The sequence below is a fragment of the Capricornis sumatraensis genome, chromosome 13 (genome assembly GCF_032405125.1).
Source record: "Capricornis sumatraensis isolate serow.1 chromosome 13, serow.2, whole genome shotgun sequence".
Lineage (NCBI taxonomy): Eukaryota > Metazoa > Chordata > Mammalia > Artiodactyla > Bovidae > Capricornis > Capricornis sumatraensis.
Window position 1 is genome coordinate 11,795,942 of NC_091081.1, and position 23,197 is coordinate 11,819,138.

At 40.8% G+C, this 23,197-nt stretch overlaps 1 protein-coding gene across 4 annotated transcripts in view; it reads left to right on the top strand.

Annotated features, from left to right (window-relative positions):
• Positions 1-247: 247 nt before the first annotated feature.
• The window catches only part of ECHDC1 (ethylmalonyl-CoA decarboxylase 1), a 56,374-nt gene continuing 33,424 nt past the window's right edge, over positions 248-23,197 (top strand). For 2 of the 4 annotated variants that reach the window (XM_068985114.1, XM_068985118.1), the window contains exons 1-2: positions 248-474; positions 22,933-23,154. In XM_068985114.1, coding sequence (XP_068841215.1) covers positions 22,935-23,154 — 220 coding nt within the window. In that variant the 5' untranslated portion in view covers positions 248-474; positions 22,933-22,934. Of the gene's footprint in view, positions 498-3,643; positions 3,729-22,932; positions 23,155-23,197 lie in introns of those variants that run through there. The other 2 variants (XM_068985115.1, XM_068985117.1) reach the window with 2 other exon arrangements.

The window sequence follows — 23,197 nt, forward strand, 5'->3', positions numbered from 1 at the left end:
TACTACACGAGCACCTGCAGAGAGCCGGGCGCTCCGCGTCGGGGGAGGGGCTCCTGGGTCTGGGGTGCCCGCCGAGGAGCGGAAAACCCAGGCGCCCGGAGAAGGAGCCGACACTTAACACAGGAACCCGGACGCCGCGGGCCAGAGAGAGGGGGGGCCAGCGCGTCCCGGGCCGGGTGGGAAAGCGGAAGGGAAGCCGGGCGGAGCGGAAGAGGGGCATGAAGGGGCGGAAGGGGAAGTCGTCGCCAGTGTGGTCTTCAGGGCCGTGTGGCTGCGGGGGCTGCACTTTAAGGACCAGGTCTTGGCGAACCCCAGCAGTCACTGTGTAATGGATTTTAGCGTTTCTTCACTGGAATTCCAGACGGCGACCCGCGGGGCTTCGGCGGCGCTGTCCGTGTGAGGCCGTGCCGCAGGTCCACTGCCCTGTGCTGGGCGCAGGGACGCTGTGCAGAGCGACGCAGAGCCCTTTGCCAGGTGAGGGAACGTGACGGAAAAAGGTCAGTGGAACTTTCCTGTGAAGGTGAAGAAATCGCTGATGTTGACGTTTTCGAAAGGATAGAGACGCGTGATTTCAGTGCTGAATTTATTTATTTAAATTTCATTTAAATGCTGACTACTTCCCAATTCCTATACTCAGTTGTTGTTCAGTGGCCAAGTCGTGTCGGACTCTCTGGGACCCCGTGAACTGCAGCACACCAGGCTTCCCGGTCCTTCAGTATCTTCCTGCTGCTGCTGCTAAGTCGCTTCAATCGTCTCCGACTCTGTGCGACCCCATAGACAGCAGCCCACCAGACTCCCCCGTCCCTGGGATTCTCCAGGCAAGAACACCGGAGTGGGTTGCCATTTCCTTCCCCAGTGCATGAAAGTGAAAAGTGAAGTCGCTCAGTCGTGTCCGACTCTTAGCGACCCCATGGGCTGCAGCCTACCAGGCTCCTTCATCCATGGGATTTTCCAGGCAAGAGTACTGGAGTGGGCTTTCATTGCCTTCTCCCGAGTTTGCACAATCTCACGTCCATTGAGTTTGCGATGCCATCCAACCATCTCATCCTCTGTCGCCGAATTCTTTTGCCCTCAATCTTTCTCAGTAGTGTTAAAAAGACGAAAGAAGATAATTTAGGTGATACTTTTAAGTTCACACTGCCGGCTCAGACGGTAAAGCGTCTGTCTACGATGTGGGAGACCCAGGTTCGATCCCTGGGTTGGGAAGATCCCTTGGCGAAGGAAATGGCAATCCACTCCAGTACTCTTGCCTGGAAAACCCCATGGACAGAGGAGCCTGGTAGGCTACAGTCCATGGGGTCGCGAAGAGTCGGACACGACTGAGCGACTTCACGTTCTGCCGTGAAGTGGGCAGCCTTCTTTTGGAGAAGTGCAAAATAAAGTGGAAGGCATGAAGCTTTCAAGATAAAAATAAAACAGCCAGTTCTTTTACCAGCAAAATGGGCTTATTTGGGTGTAGCCAAGGAATTGGAATTGGGACAAGCGAACTATAGCAAAAGCCATAGATAAGTTCAACAAACAAAGGAGAGTCCCATTATGTTAAAGAGAAGGAGGAAGTTGACCGGAGTTGCTCCGAAGAAAGTCCCTGGGTTGAAGTGAGAGTTCAGGTAGTGATGGTTTCTCATAGGCCAAGTAGCTAGGTACATAGGAAATGTTCCCTTCTAGTGGGTCTGTAAGTGTAAGGTCAGTGGAACTTTCCTGTGAAGGTGAAGAAATAGCTGATGTTGACGTTTTCGAAAGGATAGAGACGTGTGATTTCAGTGCTGAATTTATTTATTTAAATTTCATTTAAATGCTGACTACTTCCCAATTCCTGTACTCAGTTGTTGTTCAGTGGCCAAGTCGTGTCGGACTCTCTTGTTGGAGTATGTAATTAACAAGGAGTAATTGATGCCTCCTCTGGTAGTGTGTCCTTCCAACTATTTAAAATGATGTTTGTTTTATTCAGTTTGACGTTTTCTACTTTTCTCTGAAAGCATCACTGATCAAGAGGCAGGTTTTCTAGTTTCAGTGGCCTTTGTCCTTTGGTGCCAGGAAGGACTTCTTGCTGGGTGTTGTGCCCCACCTTGGAGGGAAGGTGCACCGATTGGAAACCTATTGAGAAAACCTAACAAGGATTAGGAGGGAGAAATTGCGGTCTAATCCTCTTAAGATCTTAAATCGTTTGAGATTGTTCTGATCATTTTGAAATGTGGAGCAAGCATCAGCTTGTTGGACAAACTGGTTTTACAAAGATTTGACAGGCAACAAAATACAGAACTTAAAATAGTTATACAAAGCAGAATTAGAAGTTTAGAACCAAATTGTGTGATGGTTCTAAACTAGGACCTTAAGCCTCAGAGTAGCCAATAGAAGAAATCATGTTGGGAAAGGGGGAGGTGACCCTTTTGCAAGTGGTCTTTCTCTCTGATTCTTCTATGCAATTGAGTTTCTGCTTCTCTAATCATGTTTTCTTTGACATTTACTCAGACCCAAGGGAAAAAAGGCTCTTCCTACTGAGGCAAACCTGGAGTCAGATATGCTTCCTGGAAGTTCCCACTCAAGGTGACCATGCATGCATGCTAATTCGTTTGAGTTGTCTCTGACTCTTTGCGACCCTATGGACTGTAGCCTGGCAATTTCTTCTTATGTGATTCTCCTGACAAGAATAGTGGAGTGGGTTGCCATGCTCTCCTCCAGGAGATCTTCCTGACCCAGGGATCTAACTCACATTTCTTACGTCTCCTTCATTGTCAGATTTTTTATTACTAACACCACCTAGGAAGGCCATTAAAATAGTATTGTTATTTCAAAATAACTGTTCAGAACCAAATGTATTACCCAATAATACAGGCTGTAAGGTTGCAAATTCAGAAACCATGAATCTAGGTAAGAATCCAGAATAGTTAATAGTCCAGACAAAGAAAAACTTAAGTGAATTCCTAACCTTCTAACTCTTAAAAAAAAGAAAAACAAACAAACAAAAAAACTGGCAAGTGAAAAGATTAATTTGTCATGGAGATTCTGAAAGGCCATAATCAAAATAAGAGGTTGTCCCCTTTCAGTATAATTTGAGAAATACCAGTAAGGGTGTTGTCTTTCTGTGAAAGAGAGAAAGAGAAAAGCAACAGTGACAAAATGGGTTTACAAACCTAGTCAGGTCATCTTTGGAACGCTGTCTGCCTCAGTTATTAGCTGCTGCTTTTCCTACTCAGTTTGATTTGGGCGTTTCCATTGTTTGTACAGGACCATGTGTCAGGTGCAGCCTTCTTTAGCTGTGAGATGTGTACTCAAGTTTCAAGTCCTTGAAGTTTGGTTACCTTCCAGGTCGTGAGGAGGACCTGGTATAGACTGTTCTAAGGAAATTCAAGAGCAGTCTTTTTTTCTTACTGATTTCAAACCAGAAAAGTGGAAAAAAATTGAAAATATGAGTTTGAAGAGGAGTAGCTAGACATTTAAGGATAGTAAAAATATTTGACCAAAGAGTTACTTTGGCCACCTGCTGCTAAGAGCTGGCTCATTGGGAAAGACCCTGATTCTAGGAAAGACTGAGGACAGGATGAGAATGGGGCGACAGAAGTTCAGATGGTTGGGTTCAATCACTGACTCAATGGACATGAGTTTAAGCAAACTCTGGGAGGTAGTGAAGGACAGAGAAGCCTGGCGTGCTGCAGTACATGGGGTCACCAAGAGTCAGACATGGCTGAACAACAACAGCAGAAGAATTTGGAATCCAGTCCAGCGTATAGGTATGTAACAAAACCTTGAAGATCACTGGTAGGAATAGAACTTAATACCTGTGTAAGTGAAAACATGATTTCTTTCTCCCATGTTTATCCTTTTATTAAAGACAATCATAGTAAAACTAACTTGTTGGTATTAAACTTGGGTTGATTATTTACATAAATGCCATGAGAATAGTGACTGACCATATAAGCTCTTTTTCAAGTTTGTTTTGCTTGAACCTTGTAAACAAGGTACCCGGCCCGTTTCTTTCTTTATTTTTCTTTTCTTCCTTAAAGCTGTCTGGTCACATCTGAGTCTATGTACACCTTTCCTAAGTATGAAAATACAACCAAGGCCATGGTAATATAGCCAGTATTTCCAGTGGTGTCTTGTTATGAGGAGAACAGATTCCCAGTGAATTTATGCAAATACACATATTGTCATGAAAAAAAAAAATACTTAGGTTTTTAAATTCTGGAGGAATCAGGAAGGGAGGAAAAAAAATAAATGTTTTAACCCTTGTTGTAAAGATACATTTTCTTAAAGGAGAGGGAAAAAAGGGTCCTTTAAATCCAGTTCTGTGCAATATCTTAAATTTATCTAATACTGCTGGGGTCCAGCCCCAGTGGATCCAGGGAATTCGAAGCGGGGACGGCGTTGGCGAGGAAAGACTTATTTATTTATTAAAATAAGATTAGATCAGGAAGAAATCGTGTAGTAGGAAAATTAAGTGGAGAAAAGAGGCTGATTAGCTTGGTTTATGTGGAAAACCAATAAAATTCCGGACAAGGAACTTGCACCGTCTACGTTAGGCCGGCCGCTGGCGCCCGTTTGAATATTGGAGAGTGCCCCGCCTTGGGCTCTCTCTCTTACGGATCTTAGAAACTGGGACAAGTAAGTAGACACAGTAAGCCTCCACGTTCCAAAGGATCAGCCTTAAAAGGAGAGGGAGGGAGCAAGAGAAAGAATCGACAAGGGGGAGGCCAGGCTTGTGCAAAAACCCCCTCCAACTTTATTATTTAAAAGGTGTTTATATACCCTAAATTTTACATAATGGAAGATATAGAGTCTCGCAGGGGCAGCAGTCCTGACCCTTTCTGTACATCTTTTTCATATACAAAAGGTCTCAGGTGATTTACATTATCTTCTGGCCTGGAGGCTTGCTAACACTTTTTGGCTCTCTTTCTTAATGAATGTTAATCTCGTTTCCCCTGAAGTGTTTTTCTTTAACCTGTATCTCCTTAAAGCACTAAAGTTACATCTCTATAGAACAAAGGTGCAGTGGGTTATAACAAAGAAGGTACTTAACTCAAAGATCTAATGTTGCTAATACCAGGTCTACTACTTGTTTTTCTATATACCAACTATATCTAAAAATAAAGGATATGAAAATTTGGCAGCAAGTATTGGCTCAACAAATGAAACTTTTCATCAGTCCTATTCTAATGATTTTGACTGCTCGGAAGCCCCTACATTCCTAGATGTTTTAAGCTTCCTGTGCCTCCTGCGGTCAGGAGGCCTCAAACAATCACACGCGCAGCTGTACGAGTCCTGCAGGCAGGCTAGAAAGCCATCAGAGGGGTTTTTGGATTGAAACACTCTTTCAAATGCAGAAGACTAAAGCCCTGAATTAACTTTTTCCAGGGAATGTCAGAAGAGTGGAAAAGCAGGCAGATTCTTATTTTTGGGGGTACATGCTCAGAAAATGCCAGGGGGAAAACCTGAGATCTGACTCGACCCTGCCCATCAGATCTCTGCTGCATGACCTTGTCACGGGTGGAATTCCTCACGCTGGCTTCCGGCATAATACTTTCATCCTAGAGTATTTGTCAGGATCTTTTCCATGTTTCTTTGAAGATAAATACATTTGCAAAAGCCTTGGTATATAAACAATAATTATCTATAAATGACAAAAGACTTAAAAATAGTAATAATTAAAGATGAAGGTTCAATTTAATGTAATCAACAAGTCTATTTGGTCATTTCTGTGACCACATCTTTAAAACCATGGCTGTATATCGTCAGCCTGCTTATTTAACTTATATGCAGAGTACAGCATGAGAAATGCTGGGCTGGATGAAGCACAAGCTAGAATCAAAATTGCCAGGAGAAATATCAATAACCTCAGTTATGCAGATGACACCACCCTTATAGCAGAAAGTGAACTAAAGAGCCTCTTGATGAAAGTGAAAGAGGAGAGTGAAAAGTTTGGCTTAAAATTCAGCATTCAGAAAACTAAGATCATGGCTTCTGGTCCCATCACTTCATGGCAAATAGATGGGCAAACAGTGGAAACAGTGACAGACTTTATTTTGGGGGGCTCCAAAATCACTGCAGATGGAGACTGCAGCGTTGAAATTAAAACCATTTGCTCCGTTAAAGAAAAGGTATGACAAACTAGACAGCATATTTAAAAGCAGAGACATTACTTTGCCAACAAAGGTCCATCTAGTCAAAGCTATGGTTTTTCCAGTAGTCATGTATGAATGTAAGAGTTGCATTATAAAGAAAGCTGAGTGCTGAAGAACTGATTCTTTTGAACTGTGGTGTTGGAAAAGACTCTTGAGAGTCCCTTGGACTGCAAGGAGATCCAACCAGTCCATCCTAAAGGAGATCAGTCCTGAATATTCACTGTTAGGACTGATGCTGAAGCTGAAACTCCAATACTTTGGCCACTTGATACGAAGAACTGACTCATTGGAAAAGACCCTAAAGCTGGGAAAGGGTGAAGGCGGGAGAAGGGGACGACAGAGGATAAAATGGTTGGATGGCATCACTGACTTGATGGACATGAGTTTGAGAAAGCTCCTGGAGTTGGTGATGGACAGGGAGGCCTGGTGTGCTGCAGTCCATGGGGGTCTCAAAGAGTTGGACATGACTGAGCAACTGAACTGAACTGATAACATTATACTAGAACACATGAGAATTGTCAGAATTTTCATACAATATTTAGAACATTTGTTTTAATAACATTCATGTATACAAGATAACCTAAGAAAGTTTATTATAATTTCTTTGACAAAGCTTCCCATAAAATTTGACATATCGAGTAAACCTAATTACCATCTCCTTTTATAAGAACAGAGAACGTGTCCTTTAAGAAGTTCTAGGGGCCCCTCTGGACATTCCCAAAGTTATTTTCAGGTCAAAAAAACTTAATTTAGAGTTTGAATTTGGGGGGGAAACTTTTCAAAAATATAAAAAGGTCTTGAACAATTCAACAAATAAGATTACAGAAGATTACGAAACGCTAAGTATCTGTTTAATCAAAATGACAAAAAGATTTCAGAAGATAAATAGAGAAGGTTACATAGCTGCAAAACAAAAAAGCCAAACCAAACCCTTAGTTCTTCTTTATAAAAAAGACAACTTTTAACTAAAAGCACCTGAGATAATTTTGATTAATGCTTTGCCAAAAGTTTTCACTTTTGTCTCAGGTTCAAAGGGTTTGTTAACCTAATAAGCCACTCATTCTATACAAACTAAATAATACCAATATTTATTAGAGAATTTTCTAGCTTACTTTCAATATATAGTAACATTAAAAGAAAAGAGAAATAGAAATAGCAGAGGATACGTCATCAAATTGGGTTTTAACCAACATCCAGACTCAAACAGCGCTGGGAAGTCCCATGACACAGCACATCTGGAGTCCTAATTGGGAAAAGGTCCCAGGCAGCGCATCCACTCCGTGGAAGAGACTTCAAAGACTGCAGTTCAGGGTTCCTGCTTATAATCCTAGGATGCAAACTGATATCATCATCAACCTATGAGCAAATTGCAGCTCTGAGTTCCTGTTTATTCTTTAAACTTGGCATGTTGTTAAGCCCGGGGCTTGATTGGCCACCCTGTCTTGAGGGGCTCAACAGTCTCAAGATTCGTCCCCAGTCTTATCTATGGTGCTGCAGTTCTTACAGTCATAGCTGTCACTCACAGCCAGGGCAGTGTCGAGGCAGGTTAGACGCAACGTCATAGGTCTGCTCTGCTTGTCTCTGAAGCCTAAACAGAACTAATTTCTCTAACAATGAAATGGTCTCTTGAGGAAAATGAGAGATACCAAGGGAACATTCTACGCAAAGATGGGCACGATAAAGGACAGAAATGCTATGGACCTAACAGAAGCAGAAAATATTAAGAAGAGGTAGCAAGAATACATGGAAGACCTATACGAAAAAGATCTTAACGACCCAGATAACCATGATGGTGTGATCACCCACCTAGAGCCAGACATCCTGGAGTGTGAAGTCAAGTGGGCCTTATGAAGCATCACTACAAACAAAGCTAGTGCAGGTGATGGAATTCCAGCTGAGCTATTTCAAATCCTAAAAGATGATGCTGTTAAAGTGCTGCATTCAGTATACCAGCAAATTTGGAAAACTCAGCAGTGGCCACAGGACTGGAAAACGTCAGTTTTCATTCCAATCCCAAAGAAAGGCCATGCCAAAGAATGTTCAAACTACTGCACAACTGCACTCATTTCACATACTAGCAAAGTAATGCTCAAAGTTCTCCAAGCCAGGCTTCAACAATACGTGATCTGTGAACTTCCAGATGCTCAAGCTGGATTTAGAAAAGGCAGAGGAACCAGAGATCAAACTGCCAACATCGGTTGTGTAGAAAAAGCAAGAGAATTCCAGAAGAACATCTTCTGTTTCATTGACTATGCTAAAGCGTTTGACTGTGTGGATCACAACAAACCATGGAAAATTCTTAAAAGATGGGAATTCCAGACCACCTGAGCAACTTGTATGCAGGTCATGAAGCAACAGCACCAGACATGGCACAACAGACTGGTTCCAAACTGGGAAAGGAGTATGTCAAAGTTGTATATTGTCCCTTGTTTATTTAACTTATGTGCAAAGTACATCATGTGAAATGCCAGAGAAGATGAAGCACCAGCTAAAAACAAGATTGCCAGGAGAAATACCAGTCACCTCAGATATGCAGATAACACCACCCTCATGGGAGAAAGCAAAGAGGAATAGAAGAGCCTCTTGATGAAGGTGAAAGAGGAGAGTAAAAAGGCTCGCTTAAAACTCAACATTCAAAAAACTAATATCATAGCATCCAGTCCCATCACTTCATGGCAAGTACATGGTAAACAATGGAAAAGGTGAGAGACTTTATTTTGGGGGGCTCCAAAATCACTGCAGATGGTGACTGCAGCCATGAACTTAAAAGATGCTTGCTCCTTGGAAGAAAAACTATGACCAGTCTAGACAGCCTATTAAAAGCAGAGACAAAGGATGAAACAGAAGCGTTTAGAAAAGACACATGTAGGTGGGAAATTAGTGTGTATGATAAAAACAATTCTAGTCAATCATGTAATTTATCTTAGCAAAACTCTGACATTTTAAGTTACCTCAAAAGATTTCACTATGCTATTTTAAGTACATATATCATAAAATATAATTGTCATACCTAAAAACTCTTATCTCATTTTCATCTACCTGAATTATTTGTTCCCAACATTTATGTTTAAGTTACTCACAAAAACTTAATGAGTCATTAGACAAAGTCAGCCATCATCTCAAGCAAATTTTTTTTCTGACAGATTTGCAGCAGAGATAATATGAATTTATCTGACTAGTAAACGCATGTGGAATTAAAGTATTCAGTGCTGATGACTCTAAAAACATGCCTGTTTCAGTTAGACTAACAAATTTAAACTATTACATGAACCACAAAAGCATTCGTGTGAGTTGCTCTTATATTTCTGATAATTTATATAAGTAATATTTTTAGACCAATTAAATGGAGCTCTTTTTATAAATTAATTTTGGCAGTACCATCTGGCAGTATAAAAATAAGACATACCTGTGACATAGCATATAGCCATACACAGAGATCTTTTAGCCTGGTACAAAACTCAAAGGAGAATATTTAGATACAAGTTGTTCTTCTGACAGATGAACTAAGTTAAGCCTACCTGTTTATTTGCATGCTATAAGGACCCTCTTAGAGCTCTTTTCAGACTCATTTGTCTTTTTAGAAATTTCTACATGCCAGTGAAAGAAAGCATTCCATCGTCTTTGAGATCAGGTGCCCCAAATATCATACCTGAGTTTGAGCAAAACTACAGTTGTTTTGAAGATTTATATCCCCTTGAGGCCAAATGTTTTAAAAGGTAGGTGCTGTCTTTCTATGAAGAAATTGAGAAATTTCGGGGGGTGGGGTGGGGTGGGAAAGAAACAGATTATTTACATAGTATAACACAGTAGACAATAGAAGACTTTATCGAAAAATTTGATCTCAGTAGGAATGGATGTCAGTAGCATGTAAAAGGTGGGAACAATCAAGTGTCAAGGGATAACAGTGTTATTTATTGCTCCGAGGTTCTGGGCAAACCTATCCCTCTGGCCTTGGGTTTTTTCATGGGAAAAATAGATGTATTACAGGGAATGCGTTTATTGCTTTGAAAGATATTTATCTACTATCAAGTTCTGGAATTATTATTTCCTTTTTGGGGGAGAAAGAAATCCCAGCATGATTCTTTTCTAAAAAGTCTTGGCCTAATGAATGAATAGGGCTGAGGAAGTTAAGGAGAGAAGAGTGGGTATCTCTCAAATGGCCTGAAAAGGAATAGGCACAGAGGTAGGAACCTAGGGTAGAGACTCCCACAGTCTGAACCGTATTAGTACCTGTCCTGGAGAAGGGAAGGAGGAAGTTGGGACTGGAGGCAGGGCCTGAGACAAAAGAAAGTGAAGGAGGGGAAAGAGACCACAGAAGACATGTTGTTTTTTTTAATTTGTTTGAAATGTTCATGAGGAAGAACTGCATTAAAAAAAAAATCATTGATTTGGCTGTGCCAGTCTTAGTTGCAGCACCCAGGGTCTTTGACCTTCATTGTGGTATGCAACTCTTCGTTGCAGATGTGGGATCTAGTGGCCTGACCAGGGATTGAACCTGGGCTCTCTGTGTTGGTCATGCAGAGTCTTATCCACTGGATCACCAGGGAAGTCCAAGGACTGTAATTTTTACATATAACACCATCCAGCTATGATAGACCTAGACAGCATTCTAAACAGCAGAGACATCATTTTGCCGACAAAGGTCTGTATATTCAAAACTGTGGTTTTTCCATTAGTCATCTATGGATGTGAGAGTTGGACTGTAAAGAAGGCTGAGCACCAAACAATTGATGCTTTTGAACTGTGGTGCTGGAGAAGACTCTTGAGAGTCCTTTGGACTGCAAAGGAGTTCCAACCAGTCAATCCTAAAGGAAATCAATCCTGAATATTCATTGGAAGGGCTGATGCTGAAGCTGAAGTTCCAATACTTCGGCCACCTGATGCAAGGAGCCAACTCATTGGAAAAGATCTTGATGCTGGGAAAGATTGAGGGCAGGAGGAGAAGGGGATGACAGAGGATGAGATGGTTGGATGGCATCACTGACTCAATGGACATGAGTTTGAACAAACTCCAGGAAATGGTGAAGGACAAGGAAGCCTGGCTTGCTGCAGTCCATGGGGTCACAAAGAGTTGGACACGACTGAGTGACTGAACAGCAACAAGAGTCCCTGAAAGGGGAAAATTCCTAAACAAATTGCAGGTCATAGCCCAGTACAGTTCCAGTGGGAACAGCTTAATTTCAAAGGAGTTGGGCCAAATGCTAAATGCGTGAGTGCTCACAGGAAGGATAAAGCCTTTAATACAGAAAGTTATCTACTGGAGGTTGTGTCAGTTTTGATTTGCTGAGGAGGCAGCCCTGGCAGCAGTAGCTCTATTTTGTGCCTAGAAATTGATTCCAACCATCAGTAATGTTCTCTGGGAACTCTATAATTGTCCTTCTCGCTGCCCATATTAAGTTATCTTAAGTAAAATTTGCATCATTAATTTCACGCAGCCAGCTTTTCAACAACAAAAATGAAAAACTAATTTTTGGTAAATGTTCTTTCATTCTAGTATTCTTTTTGAGCCTCAACAATTCTTTTAATACTGCACACACACATGTAATTGTGAAATCAGCTGGGGGAGGGAGGAGCATAGTAATAAAACAGCTGATCTTTTCTTGATAGTTTATTGGTCTGACCTGAAAGATGAGTAGATCTTAATTAGCTGGTGAGTTGGCAGTGATCAGCATTCCAAGAAGAGAGACCAGCTTGCATAGAAGAGTGGAACTGAAACAGGGTGAGTGGTGGGATTAATGAACAGGGTAGGTAGAGTTGACTTATGGACAGATTCTTAGCCTTGTCTCCTGGTGTGGATTCTCAAGCCTTGTGTGCCAGATTGTTATTGGCAAATATTATTTGTCAAGTACTGTACCAGGCATTGCAAATGTCCTCTTGCAGCTAAATCTAGTGGGAAGATTTTTTTAAAGGACTAGTTACAGCAAAGTGTGAGTGAGGGTTAATGAAGGATCTAAACATTGTGAGAGCAGACAGAGTATTTTGTGTAGTTGAGAGTATTAGAGGGGTTGATTTGGAGTTGCTCTGAGGAAGAAAAAAGTGTAATAGGGAATCACGTACTCAGAGGGTTGAAATGAATAGAGCGACTGAAGGATATGAGCAACTGAAAGAAGTTCATTTTGGCTGGGAGGAAAAAAGGTATGTGTGGCATACTCAGTACATACACAGTAGTGTATGACTTAAGTAGTGAAACTTGAAAGGTATGTTAATTAAGAAAGAAAGAAAGTGAAGTTGGTCAGTCTTGTCTGACTATTTGTGACCTCATGGACTGTAGCCTACCAGGCGCCTCCATCCATGGGATTTTCCAGGCAAGAGTACTGGAGTGGGGGGCCATTTCCTTCTCCAGAGGATCTTCCCAACCCAGGGGTTGAACCCAGGTCTCCCACATTGTAGGCAGACCCTTTACTGTCTGAGCTACCAGGGGAGTGAAGTGTTAATTAATGACAGCCTCAAACCAAATTCAAATGCCAAAAACGGGTCATATGCTGACAGTCTGAAACGGAATAGTTCTGATCTTTTGTTGTTTACTCCCTGCGTTATGCTTATTGTTTTCTTGCTCAGTATGTGATTGTGTTTACTTTCTGGATATTTCTAGCACCGGATGAAACGGGTTACAGCTTCTAAGAGAACAGAGAGCTTAGTCTCTGTGTAGGGAAGGGAGCTTACTTGTTTGCCTTTGAAAAAGTTAGAAAACATGGAGAGAGTGAAACCTTTGATCTCGGATCTCTTCTTTTTCCCCTTTCTGATGGCATGGTTGTGAGCTTGTTCAGCTGGGCTGAATCTGGTTGTGGTAGGACAGCAAAGCAACCAGCAGGATGGGTTAGCAATCCTGACAAGCTATGGGGTCAGGGGTCCATGGGGTCACAAAGAGTCAGACAAGACTGAGCAACTGAACTGAACTGATCCATGTGATTTGTAATAAGTTGCTCAGTTGTGTCCAACTCTCTGCAACCCCAAGGACTGTAGCCTGTCAGGCTCCTCTGTCCGTGGGGATTCTCCAGGCAAGATACTGGAGTGGGTTGCCATGCCATTCTCCAGAAAGTATTCATAATAGGCTCTTATCCAGTGTCAAGGATTGGACCCCTAATCTTGGAATCAGCAAACTTGAGAGGCTTAGCGGTGTACTTGAGTTTCTCAGGTACTACTCTCTGGCACAGACAAGGGGATCTGAGGAGAGAAAAGAAGGGAGAGTTAGTGGAAGGAGGACAGGAGTTTGGGGGGCCAAAAAAAATGGAATCAATAGAGAAAAGGACCCATGAGGTTTTTATGATGAGGTTTCCATGGAAAAATGAGTATATCAAAGATGTCCAATGAGGCAAAAATATTAGTGACATAATGTTTAAATTTGGTAATGATTTAAGTGTAAAAAGGTACATCTGATGATGTCTATACTCACTGCCCTTGTTTTAGATATTGGAGTGGGGTGCCATGCTAAGTCACTTTAGTCATGTCTGACTCTTTGCAACCCTATGGACTGTAGCCCAGCAGGCTTCTCTGTCTGTGGGATTCTCCAGACAAGAATACTGGAGTGGGTTGCCATTTTCTTCTCCAAGGGATCTTCCCGACCTTGCGTCTCTTACATCTCCTGCATTGGCAGGCAGATTCCTTTACTACTAGTGCCACCTGGGAAACTTCATTGGAAGTGGTAGAGTGGGGGGGATGTATGTGAAGACGGAACAGACTCCTTACAATGAGAAAAGATATGTTGTTTATTGATTCTATTATCCCTTCATAATAATTAAAAATGCTAATGATTTTACAAGTCTTACTCCTTATTTTCTAGTTTAACTCTTTTTTTTTTTTTCCCTAAACAGAATACTATGGAAAACATAGGCAACTTTTTTCTTTTTTTTTTAAATAGCCATCTAAGGTCTCATCAAGTTTCTTTGGCACAGTTCTCTTACATTAAAGTCACGGTCAACGTGGGAAAGACCTCACCCCCAAATGAATTTTACATTTAATTGTTTCTTCTATATATGACTTATGCCTTGGGGCAAAACATGCAGAGAGCATATTCTAGGCAAAAGCCAGCTTGGTCATGTTGTGTTTGGCTCTTTCTGTGTAGGCCTCTCAGTTTTGTGAACTGATCTGGCCAGGGACCTTGAGAGCTTATTTTTCCTAGACTAGAAGCAGGCCTAAGGAACCCTGAGCCCTACAGCTTTATTCTTCTTCAAATGCCTTCCCAAGATAAAGGCAGCCCCTGGTTCTGTGTCCCACACAAGCTGAGAGGCAGAGAGGGGAATGTGAGAGAGAAGGCAGTGGAGACGAAAAGGAGGAAAGAAGGGAAATCAGAACAAAGAAGATTCAAAGCGGCAGCAGTACCAGTGGAAATAGTTTCAGTTTGTTGCCTTCTATGGAAAGCTGCAGTGCTGTGACTGAATTGCTTATCTTGGCTCAAAACCAATAGTTTCGTTCTTTGGAAGAAGGACTGGGGAAAGTAGATCAAGTCATGGGTTCTCTGCTTAAGTTTACCGCTAACAGTTACTAGGTCTTAGGCTCAGTACTCCCTGGGTAAAATGCCTCTGATTCTGAGAAAGTCAGAGAACTGAACTGCCTCGCTCTAACCCTTGTGAGAGAAATCATTATATAGTTAAAATATGAAGTACACTACTAACCAAATCCTTGTAAAATGTGAATCACTAACCACAGACATTATAAGTAGGTAATGTCTTATCTATAACTTAACCTCATTTCTTAAAAAGTGTCAGTACTTTTTTTAATGATGTGGTAAAGATTGTGTTGTATGCAAACCTGATTTGTATACCTGAAAAAAAAAGACCCACAGCTCTTATCCTTCTTGTGAAGAGGGGTAGGGACTCCATGAGAGTGGAGTTGTGGTTCTGCATCAGACTGACCAGGGGCCAGTGAAAGGGAGACCTTCTTCTCTGGCTGACTCTAATACCCTGAAGCACTTGGAGCTACATATTCTGGACTTGGAATTCCTAAAATCCCTACAATGAAATAAAATTTTTCTGTCTGGAAGATAGAGATCTTTTATTTAGTTTGGGAAATGATGGTTAGATATACAGTAATCACTGGGCTTCCTAGGTGGCTCTGGGGGTAAAGAATCCCGTGCCAGTGCAGAAGATGCCAGAGATGCTGGTTTGGTCCCTGGGTGGGCAAGATTCCCTGGAGGAGGAAGTAGCAACCCACTCCAGTATTCTTGCCTGGAAAATTCCATGAACAGAGGAGCCTGGAGGGCCAACAGTCCGTGGGTCACAAAGAGTTGGACATGACTGAACATCGACAATAACAACAACTATAGTAATCCCTATACAGTAATAACCACATTAGGTATCATTTAGTACCACAAATGTTAAATGTAAAAACTCTGTGCGCTAAAACCGTGAATAAGATGTGGTCCCTGCCGACAGGAGTTTTTAAATTTACTGGAGGCAGGAGCGTCATTATGGGTCATTATAATTTACTGGAGGCAGGAGCGTCGTTATGAGTCATCATAATTTACTGGAGGCAGGAGTGTCTCTAATTCTTTCTTACCTGGTTTCTGGTCGTACATCAAGTTTTAAGAAATATTATTACCTTTAATGAGGACACTTATTAGTTTTCAGAACTGCCAGAGACTCCAGATACCTGTGTGGCCACCTATAGCAATATGTGTGTTCTTTATTAAATATCTTCTATACAAAAAACAGAATACTTAGAAAAATTAGTTTTGAAATTAGTGTTTTAGAAGATTGGGAGAGATTATTGGCAAAGGCAGAGACACCTCTCCATTCCAAATTTGAAATGGTATCATTTAATAAAAAAAAAGTTTAATGAGAAATGTAGCATACTTGCACATAGTTTAAAAAGCCTAAGAAGAGTTTAAAGAACAGCAACAACAAAAATAAATAACCCGTGTATCCATTGTCTAGGTTAACAAATACAACACACTCATTCTGAAACCTCACTTTTTCAAAAGTATGTTAGGTTAGCTTTCTTCATGTCTACGTTTATTTAGCCACTGTACTAAAACCTGATTTCAAGTTTAAGACAAGTCTTTTATAGAAGTAATTTTGGAATAATAATATCATGGTTTCATAACATAAATATTTTTATTTCATCAGATATATATTTTATGTAAAATATATTCTTATGTATTAAAAAATTTGTGATTCTGGGCAGCTGTTTAGTTACTTGAAGTGATGCCTCAAGTTTTAAAGCTTTTGAATAAATTAATATGCTATAAAAATATATGTATTTATTTAGAGAAAAAGAGTAAGAACTTTGAGATCTTTCCTGTTGCTTCAGAATTTGACAGTAAGTAGGTGACTCCCTAGAGGAAAGCTTCGCATATAGGTAAGCTTTCATTACTTGTGAAATGGAAATGTGGGCCTTGTTTCTTGTTTTCCTAGATTTGTTTTGGAAGGGAAGTGAGGCTGTATCATTTTCATTCTAATTGATTAGTGCTAATTTGACTGTGTGGATCACAATAAACTGTGGAAAATTCTGAAAGAGATGGGAATATCAGACCACCTGACCTGCCTCTTGAAAAACCTATATGCAGGTCAGGAAGGAACAGTTAGAACTGGACATGGAACAACAGACTGGTTCCATACAGGAAAAGGAGTACGCCAAGGCTGTATATTATCACCCTCCTTGTTTAACTTATATGCAGCGTACATCATGAGAAACGCTGGGCTTTAAGAAGCACAAGCTGGAATCAAGATTGCCAGGAGAAATATCAGTAACCTCAGATATGCAGATGGCACCTCCCTTATGGCAGAAAGTGAAGATGAACTAAAAAGCCTCTTGATGAAAGTGAAAGAGGAGAGTGAAAAAGTTGGCTGAAAGCTCAACATTCAGAAAATGAAGATCATGGCATCTGGTCCCATCACTTCACAGGAAATAGATGGGGAAACAGTGGAAACAGTGTCAGACTTTATTCTTTTGGGCTTCCAAATCACTGCAGATGGTGATTGCAGCCATGAAATTAAAAGACGCTTACTCCTTAGAAGGAAAGTTATGACCAACCTCGATAGCATATTCAAAAGCAGAGACATTGCTTTGCCAACAAAGGTCCGTCTAGTCAAGGCTATGGTTTTTCCGGTAGTTGTGTATGGATGTGAGTGTTGGACTGTGAAGAAAGCTGAGCACCAAAGAATTGATGCTTTTGAACTGTGGTGTTGGAGAAGACTCTTGAGAATCCCTTGGACTGCAAGGAGATCCAACCAGTCCATTCTAAAGGAGATCAGTTCTGGGTGTTCATTGGAAGGACTGATGCTGAAGCTGAAACTCCAATACTTTGGCCACCTCATGTGAAGAACTGACTCACTGCAAAAGACCCTGATCCTGGGAAAGGTTGAAGGCGGGAGGAGAAGTGGATGACAGAGGATGAGATGGCTGGATGGCATCACCGACTCGATGGACATGAGTTTGGGTAAACTCCGGGAGTTGGTGATCGTCAAGGAGGACTGAATATAGTTAGGTGAAGAACTGATACTCTGAAAGTATATAAGGTGAGAGTTTCTTAAGGTAGCCCACTCTGCCAATATTTTGGCCACAAGATACTGTAGAGAAAAGCTAATCTGAGTTTACTTTTTCCTTTCATTACTCCCCAGCAAATTAGGATGTTGCTTAATTTTTGTTCTACTTCTGCTTAAAATGTTAAAACTTGGAAAGATTGAAGGGAAATAAAATATCATAATCCTATGCACTGATTTAGTATCTTCAGGTCCTTTTCTGCCTATACAAAATTCTTAGACTTCATGAAAATTTACTGGTGAAGAGAGGAAAAAAAATCAGGTCTCTGCTGCTGCTGCTACTAAGTCGCGTCAGTCATGTCCGACTCTGTGCGACCCCATAGACGGCAGCCCATGAGGCTCCCCCATCCCTGGGATTCTCCAGGCAAGAACACTGGAGTGAGTTGCCATTTCCACAAGGCATGAAAGTGAAAAGTAAAACTGAAGTCACTCAGTCGTGTCCGACTCTTAGCAACCCCATGGACTGCGGCCCACCAGGCTCCTCCGTCCAAGGGATTTTCCAGGCAAGAGTACTGGAGTGGGGTGCCATTGCCTTCTGCACAGGTCTCTAATAAAGCTTAATAAAAGGAGGAATTTTGTTCTATTTTCAGTTAGAGAATTGAGTTATTTTTGCTTAGTACATACTTTGTTTCTTTGATAAAACTGAAAATTTGTTGAGGGTAAAATTTTTTTTTCCCTGAAATAGCTAGTTAATGAAGGGGAGATGACTAATAAGAACTCAGTTAATTTCATTGAACTATTACCAATTATATCTTACCAAATATATCTTATCATATGCACATGTGTTTATATACTAGGATCCCAGTCCTATGAATTTCTTGACTATAAAAACCTACATGTAGTATGTAATTTACTTAATGGCTCTTATGCACAGAAACTCTTCAACCCATTTTTTTTCTTAGAATGAAACTATTGTCTATTTTAAATAATCCAATAAAGAATCTTGTACTTTTTTAAAAGATTTATCTTAATTGCTAATCTAGTTGTTATGTATATATCTCAAATTTCATCTTCAAAAAAGCAAAAAGGCTTCCAAACTCATTTTGAAATGATGTACAGTAATTTGACCTACCTCTTTACTTTTCCCACAAATATTGATCACTGAACTTGAATCTGGGGATAGTGAAAGGGGAGATGAAAAAGAAAGAACAGTGTTTGGGGTTGAGATGGATTTTTTATGCACGTGGCTGGAGTTGTGAGCTTATGTATGTTGCAGAAAAGGGTCTGCAGCAAGGGAGATGCCTTCCAGGGTGCAAGAGTAGACTCTTGTCTAACACTTAGAAATGAATTATTCCAGAAGATAAACGTGTTGACAAAGCAAGACACTTCATTGGGAAGTGGCTCCCAGGTGAAGAGCAGTAAGGTAAGGGAACCCAGAGCTGCTCTGCCATGTGGCTTGCAGTGTTGGGTTTTATGGTAATAGAGTTAGTTTCTGGGTTGTCTCTGGCTAATCATTCTGACTCAGGTTCCTTCCTGGTGGCCTGCACATTGCTCAGCCAAGATGGATTCCAGCAAGAAGGATTCTGGGAGGTTGGCAGGACAAATGAATTGGTGTCTCACTCCTTTTGACTTTTCCCGAGTTCTTCTGGTTGGTGGTAGCTTCCATGTTCCCTACCAAGGTCTCCTGTTGTAAGATAACTCATGCAAGTAGTTACTGTCTACCTTGGCCAGGATAGGTGGTTTTGGGCAGTGGTTCCCCTAATATATTATTTTTGAACTTCACCTTCCATTTCCCATAGACCTAAGTTTATCAACCTCTATCACTTTATTTCTTCTTCATGTTCATTTTTTAGGTTCATGCTCAAGTCCTGAGAAGTCACCCTATTTTAAATCTTTTCAGTTTCTTTGAAAATGTATTTGTAGATTTGTGCTTTTAGGAGCATACAGTAGAAAGATAGCTCTGATTTTAAGGACTAGTGTGAAACTAATGGTGGTCATTGTATTCATCCAGAGACAAAGGTTTGAACTTTGTTGTAGGGGAAACAAAGTATTGGAAAAATAAAAAAGGTAGGTTGCACATGAGATATGAAGGAGGGGAAGGAGTTTGGGTTTTCTGCTCTGGCTTTCTGTGTTGTTGATACTACAGATAGTTAAGGGAAGGAATAAAGTAGTTACAGGTTTTAGTAGGGTGAGTTCAGGTTTAAACTGATTTTGAGAAGCCCATGGTACATCTAGAGGTGAGGAATACAGAAGCAGATTTTTGTTTGATTTAGGAGTACACAGGCATAGCATTTCCAATGGAGATGGAAATGCAGGATTTATTGTCATAAGAATTTTAATAAAAGCTATAGGCAAATGAATAAAAGAATTTCTACAAGTTAGTAGTAAAAGGTTCAGTTCAGTTCATTGCAGTGCAGTCGCTCAGTCTTGTCCGACTCTCTGCAACTTGGAAGAGGCACTTTACAAAAGATGATGAGCTGCAGCACCCCAGGCCTCCCTGTCCATCACCAACTCATGTCCATCGAGTCGGTGATGCCATCCAACCATCTCATCCTCTGTCATCCCTTCTCCTCCTGCCCTCAATCTTTCCCAGCATCAGGGTCTTTTCAAATGAGTCAGCTCTTCACATCAGGTGGCCAAAGTATTAGAGTTTCAGCTTCAACATCAGTCCTTCTAATGAACAGCCAGGACTGATCTCCTTTAGGAGGAACTGGTTGGATCTCCTTGCAGTCAAGGGACTCTTAAGAGTCTTCTCCAACACCACAGTTTAAAAGCATCAATTCTTCAGCGCTCAACTTTCTTCACAGTCCAACTCTCACATCCATACATGACCACTGGAAAAACCATAGCCTTTACTAGATGGACCTTTGTTGGCAAAGTAATGTCTCTGCTTTTGAATATACTATCGAGGTTGGTCATAACTTTTCTTCCAAGGAGTAAGCGTCTTTTAATTTCATGGCTGCAATCACCATCTGCAGTGATTTTGGAGCCCCCAAAAATAGTCTGACACTGTTTCCACTGTTTCCCCATCTATTTGCCATGAAGTGATGGGACAGGATGCCATGATCTTAGTTTTCTGAATGTTGAGCTTTCAGCCAACTTTTTCACTCTCCTCTTTTACTTTCATCAAGAAGCTCTTTAGTTCTTCACTTTCTGCCATAAGGGTGGTGTCGTCTGCATATCTGAGGTTATTGATATTTCTCCCGGCAATCTTGATTCCAGCATGTGCTGGAATAAAAGGTAAATAAATAGAAAAAATGGGTAAAAAAACTTGGAAGAGGCACTTTAGAAAAGATGATATAGAAATAACAAATTAGCATATGAAAATGGAGCTTCCCTTCATTAGACATCATGGAAATGCAAAGTGATACCATAATGACTGTACCACTATCTAGAATACTTAAAATGGAAAGAAAGGAAATAAAAAGACATTAGCAAATGATTAATAAGATCGTGGAGCAACTGGAATGTTCACTCTCTGCGGATATGAAAACTCTTCTTAGCCAGTATCTCTTAAAGTGGAACAAATGAACAGATATGATCATTATGGCCAGTCCTTGGAAAATGGCAATATGTGTGTGATGTGTGTGAGTATAAGAGGGAGAGATTGATATGTAGAGTTTGCTAATGCTTTTCACCATGAGTAATTTCTTTTGGACAAAAAGCCCACCGACCCAGACTGAAAGAATGAACTTGGAGACACTAGGTGCAGCTAGAAGAGAGGATTTAATGATGGTTTTGCAAGATCTGGTGTCTGGTGGACAGGCATACCCAGTGTCATTAAAACAAACAATTTTACCCCCTAGCATGCAAGCCCTTCCCCAAGTTCCTTCTTGGCTGAGTACTGTGGGATGAACAGTCTTCCTGGATGTTGCCTAGGTTTGTTCCCTCTCTCTTTGTGGGCTTGCCCCTCCCTGACATCTTGTTTCTTCCTTTCCTGTGCACCCACTCCTGTTTTCTGTTTTGAATTCACCAGTAGAATGAGCCTCCATGAAAATCCTAGACATTCCACCCTCCCTTTGTTTTCCCGGACTTTCCAGTTTTATAACCCTTATGGTTACTGTATCAGTAAGCTGTTAGGCCACTTTGGCTGGTAGTAATTTTTCCACCCAAAGCCAGCACCCTTGAAAATGGACCATTTTAAGTTTTTTTATTTCTTACAATTTCAAGCTACCAGTGGTTTAAAAAAAACAACTTGCAAAATTCTTCACTGTTTAACAATCAGTTTTAGCCAGCTGCTGCCTGATCCACTACTTCTGTTTTTAGATATAGCCAGCAGAAGTGCATATGTGTTGACCCAAAGACAGATACTAAAATGTTCACAGCAGCTCTACTTGTAATGCCAAAACCCAGAAACAACCCTAATGTCTATTCACATTGGAATTGATGAGTAGTGGTATATTCATATAATGAAATGCAACAATGAAAAGAATGGACTATTTAGAATCTCATTACACATAATAATAGTAATAGGTGTCACAAACATAGTTGAAACCAGACAAAGATACACCATGTTTTTCAATTTATATAAAGTTCAATAGCAGGCCAACTAATCTTGAAGAAGTCAAGATAGTTGTTATCCTTATTTGGAGTCATGACCAAAAAGTGGCACAATGAATGGTGGACCTTGTAAGGTTCATGTTCTGTTTCTTGATCTGAGTGCTATTTACTTGAATGTATTTGCCTTGTGAAAATTCATTGAACTGTAACTTATGATTTGTATCATTTCTGAGTGTATTATTTATGTCAGCAAAAATACTTACAAAAAACCATTTGAACAAAAAGGTGATTACTTGGAGATGAGATATATAAAATGAGAAGAGTTGACAGAACTTTGGGGGATGCAGAAACCTTACGTATGTGTTCCTATTTCTTTCCCTGTTTTCCTCAGGATTCCTTCCAGCTGTTTCTGTGAGAGCATTACATAAGATAAGGATAATACCAAGAATACTGCTCTGTTGCACTTCTGCCCCGAGGTTGTTTCCAAAGGGACTTTTGGACTGAATTTTTTCTTAGATTTAGAGTTAGGAGAACTGCCATCATGAAGAAGACTCCCTGAAGGCAGGAGATGGTGCAAACTACAGAACAGCAACAGTTTTCTAAACACTCCTGGTGTGTTGGATCTCAGTAAATGTCCTGTAACTATGTCATCATCTCCCAGTGATGTACTGAGAGAATGTACTTTGTGAATTGTTTGGTTTGAGAGAGAATGTACTTTGTGAATTGTTTGGTTTGAGAAGCTGGGAGAAGGGAAGCAATCTGGTACTTAGGGTGCTTTGAGAAGGAGGGAGGTCCTTTCAGTAAACAGAAAGGTCTCTCGCTAAAGACCGTTAATGTATTACATTAGAGAAGTGTCTGTTTAGCTAGACTACTGCATACTTCTTTCTTTTTTCCAGAAATGGCAAGAAGTCTTTTGAAGACATCGCCTAACCCTGTAAAGACAAAATTGCTGCATCAGATAGGATTGTCACTTTATAATACTTCTCATGGCTTCCATGAAGAAGAAGTGAAAAAAAAACTTGAACAGTTTCCTGGTGGATCCATTGACCTTCAGAAGGAAAACAATGGCATTGGCATTCTTACTCTGAACAATCCAAGCAAAATGAACGCCTTCTCAGGTATAGAGATCTTTCTTATGTTAAAGAATGATACCAAATCTAA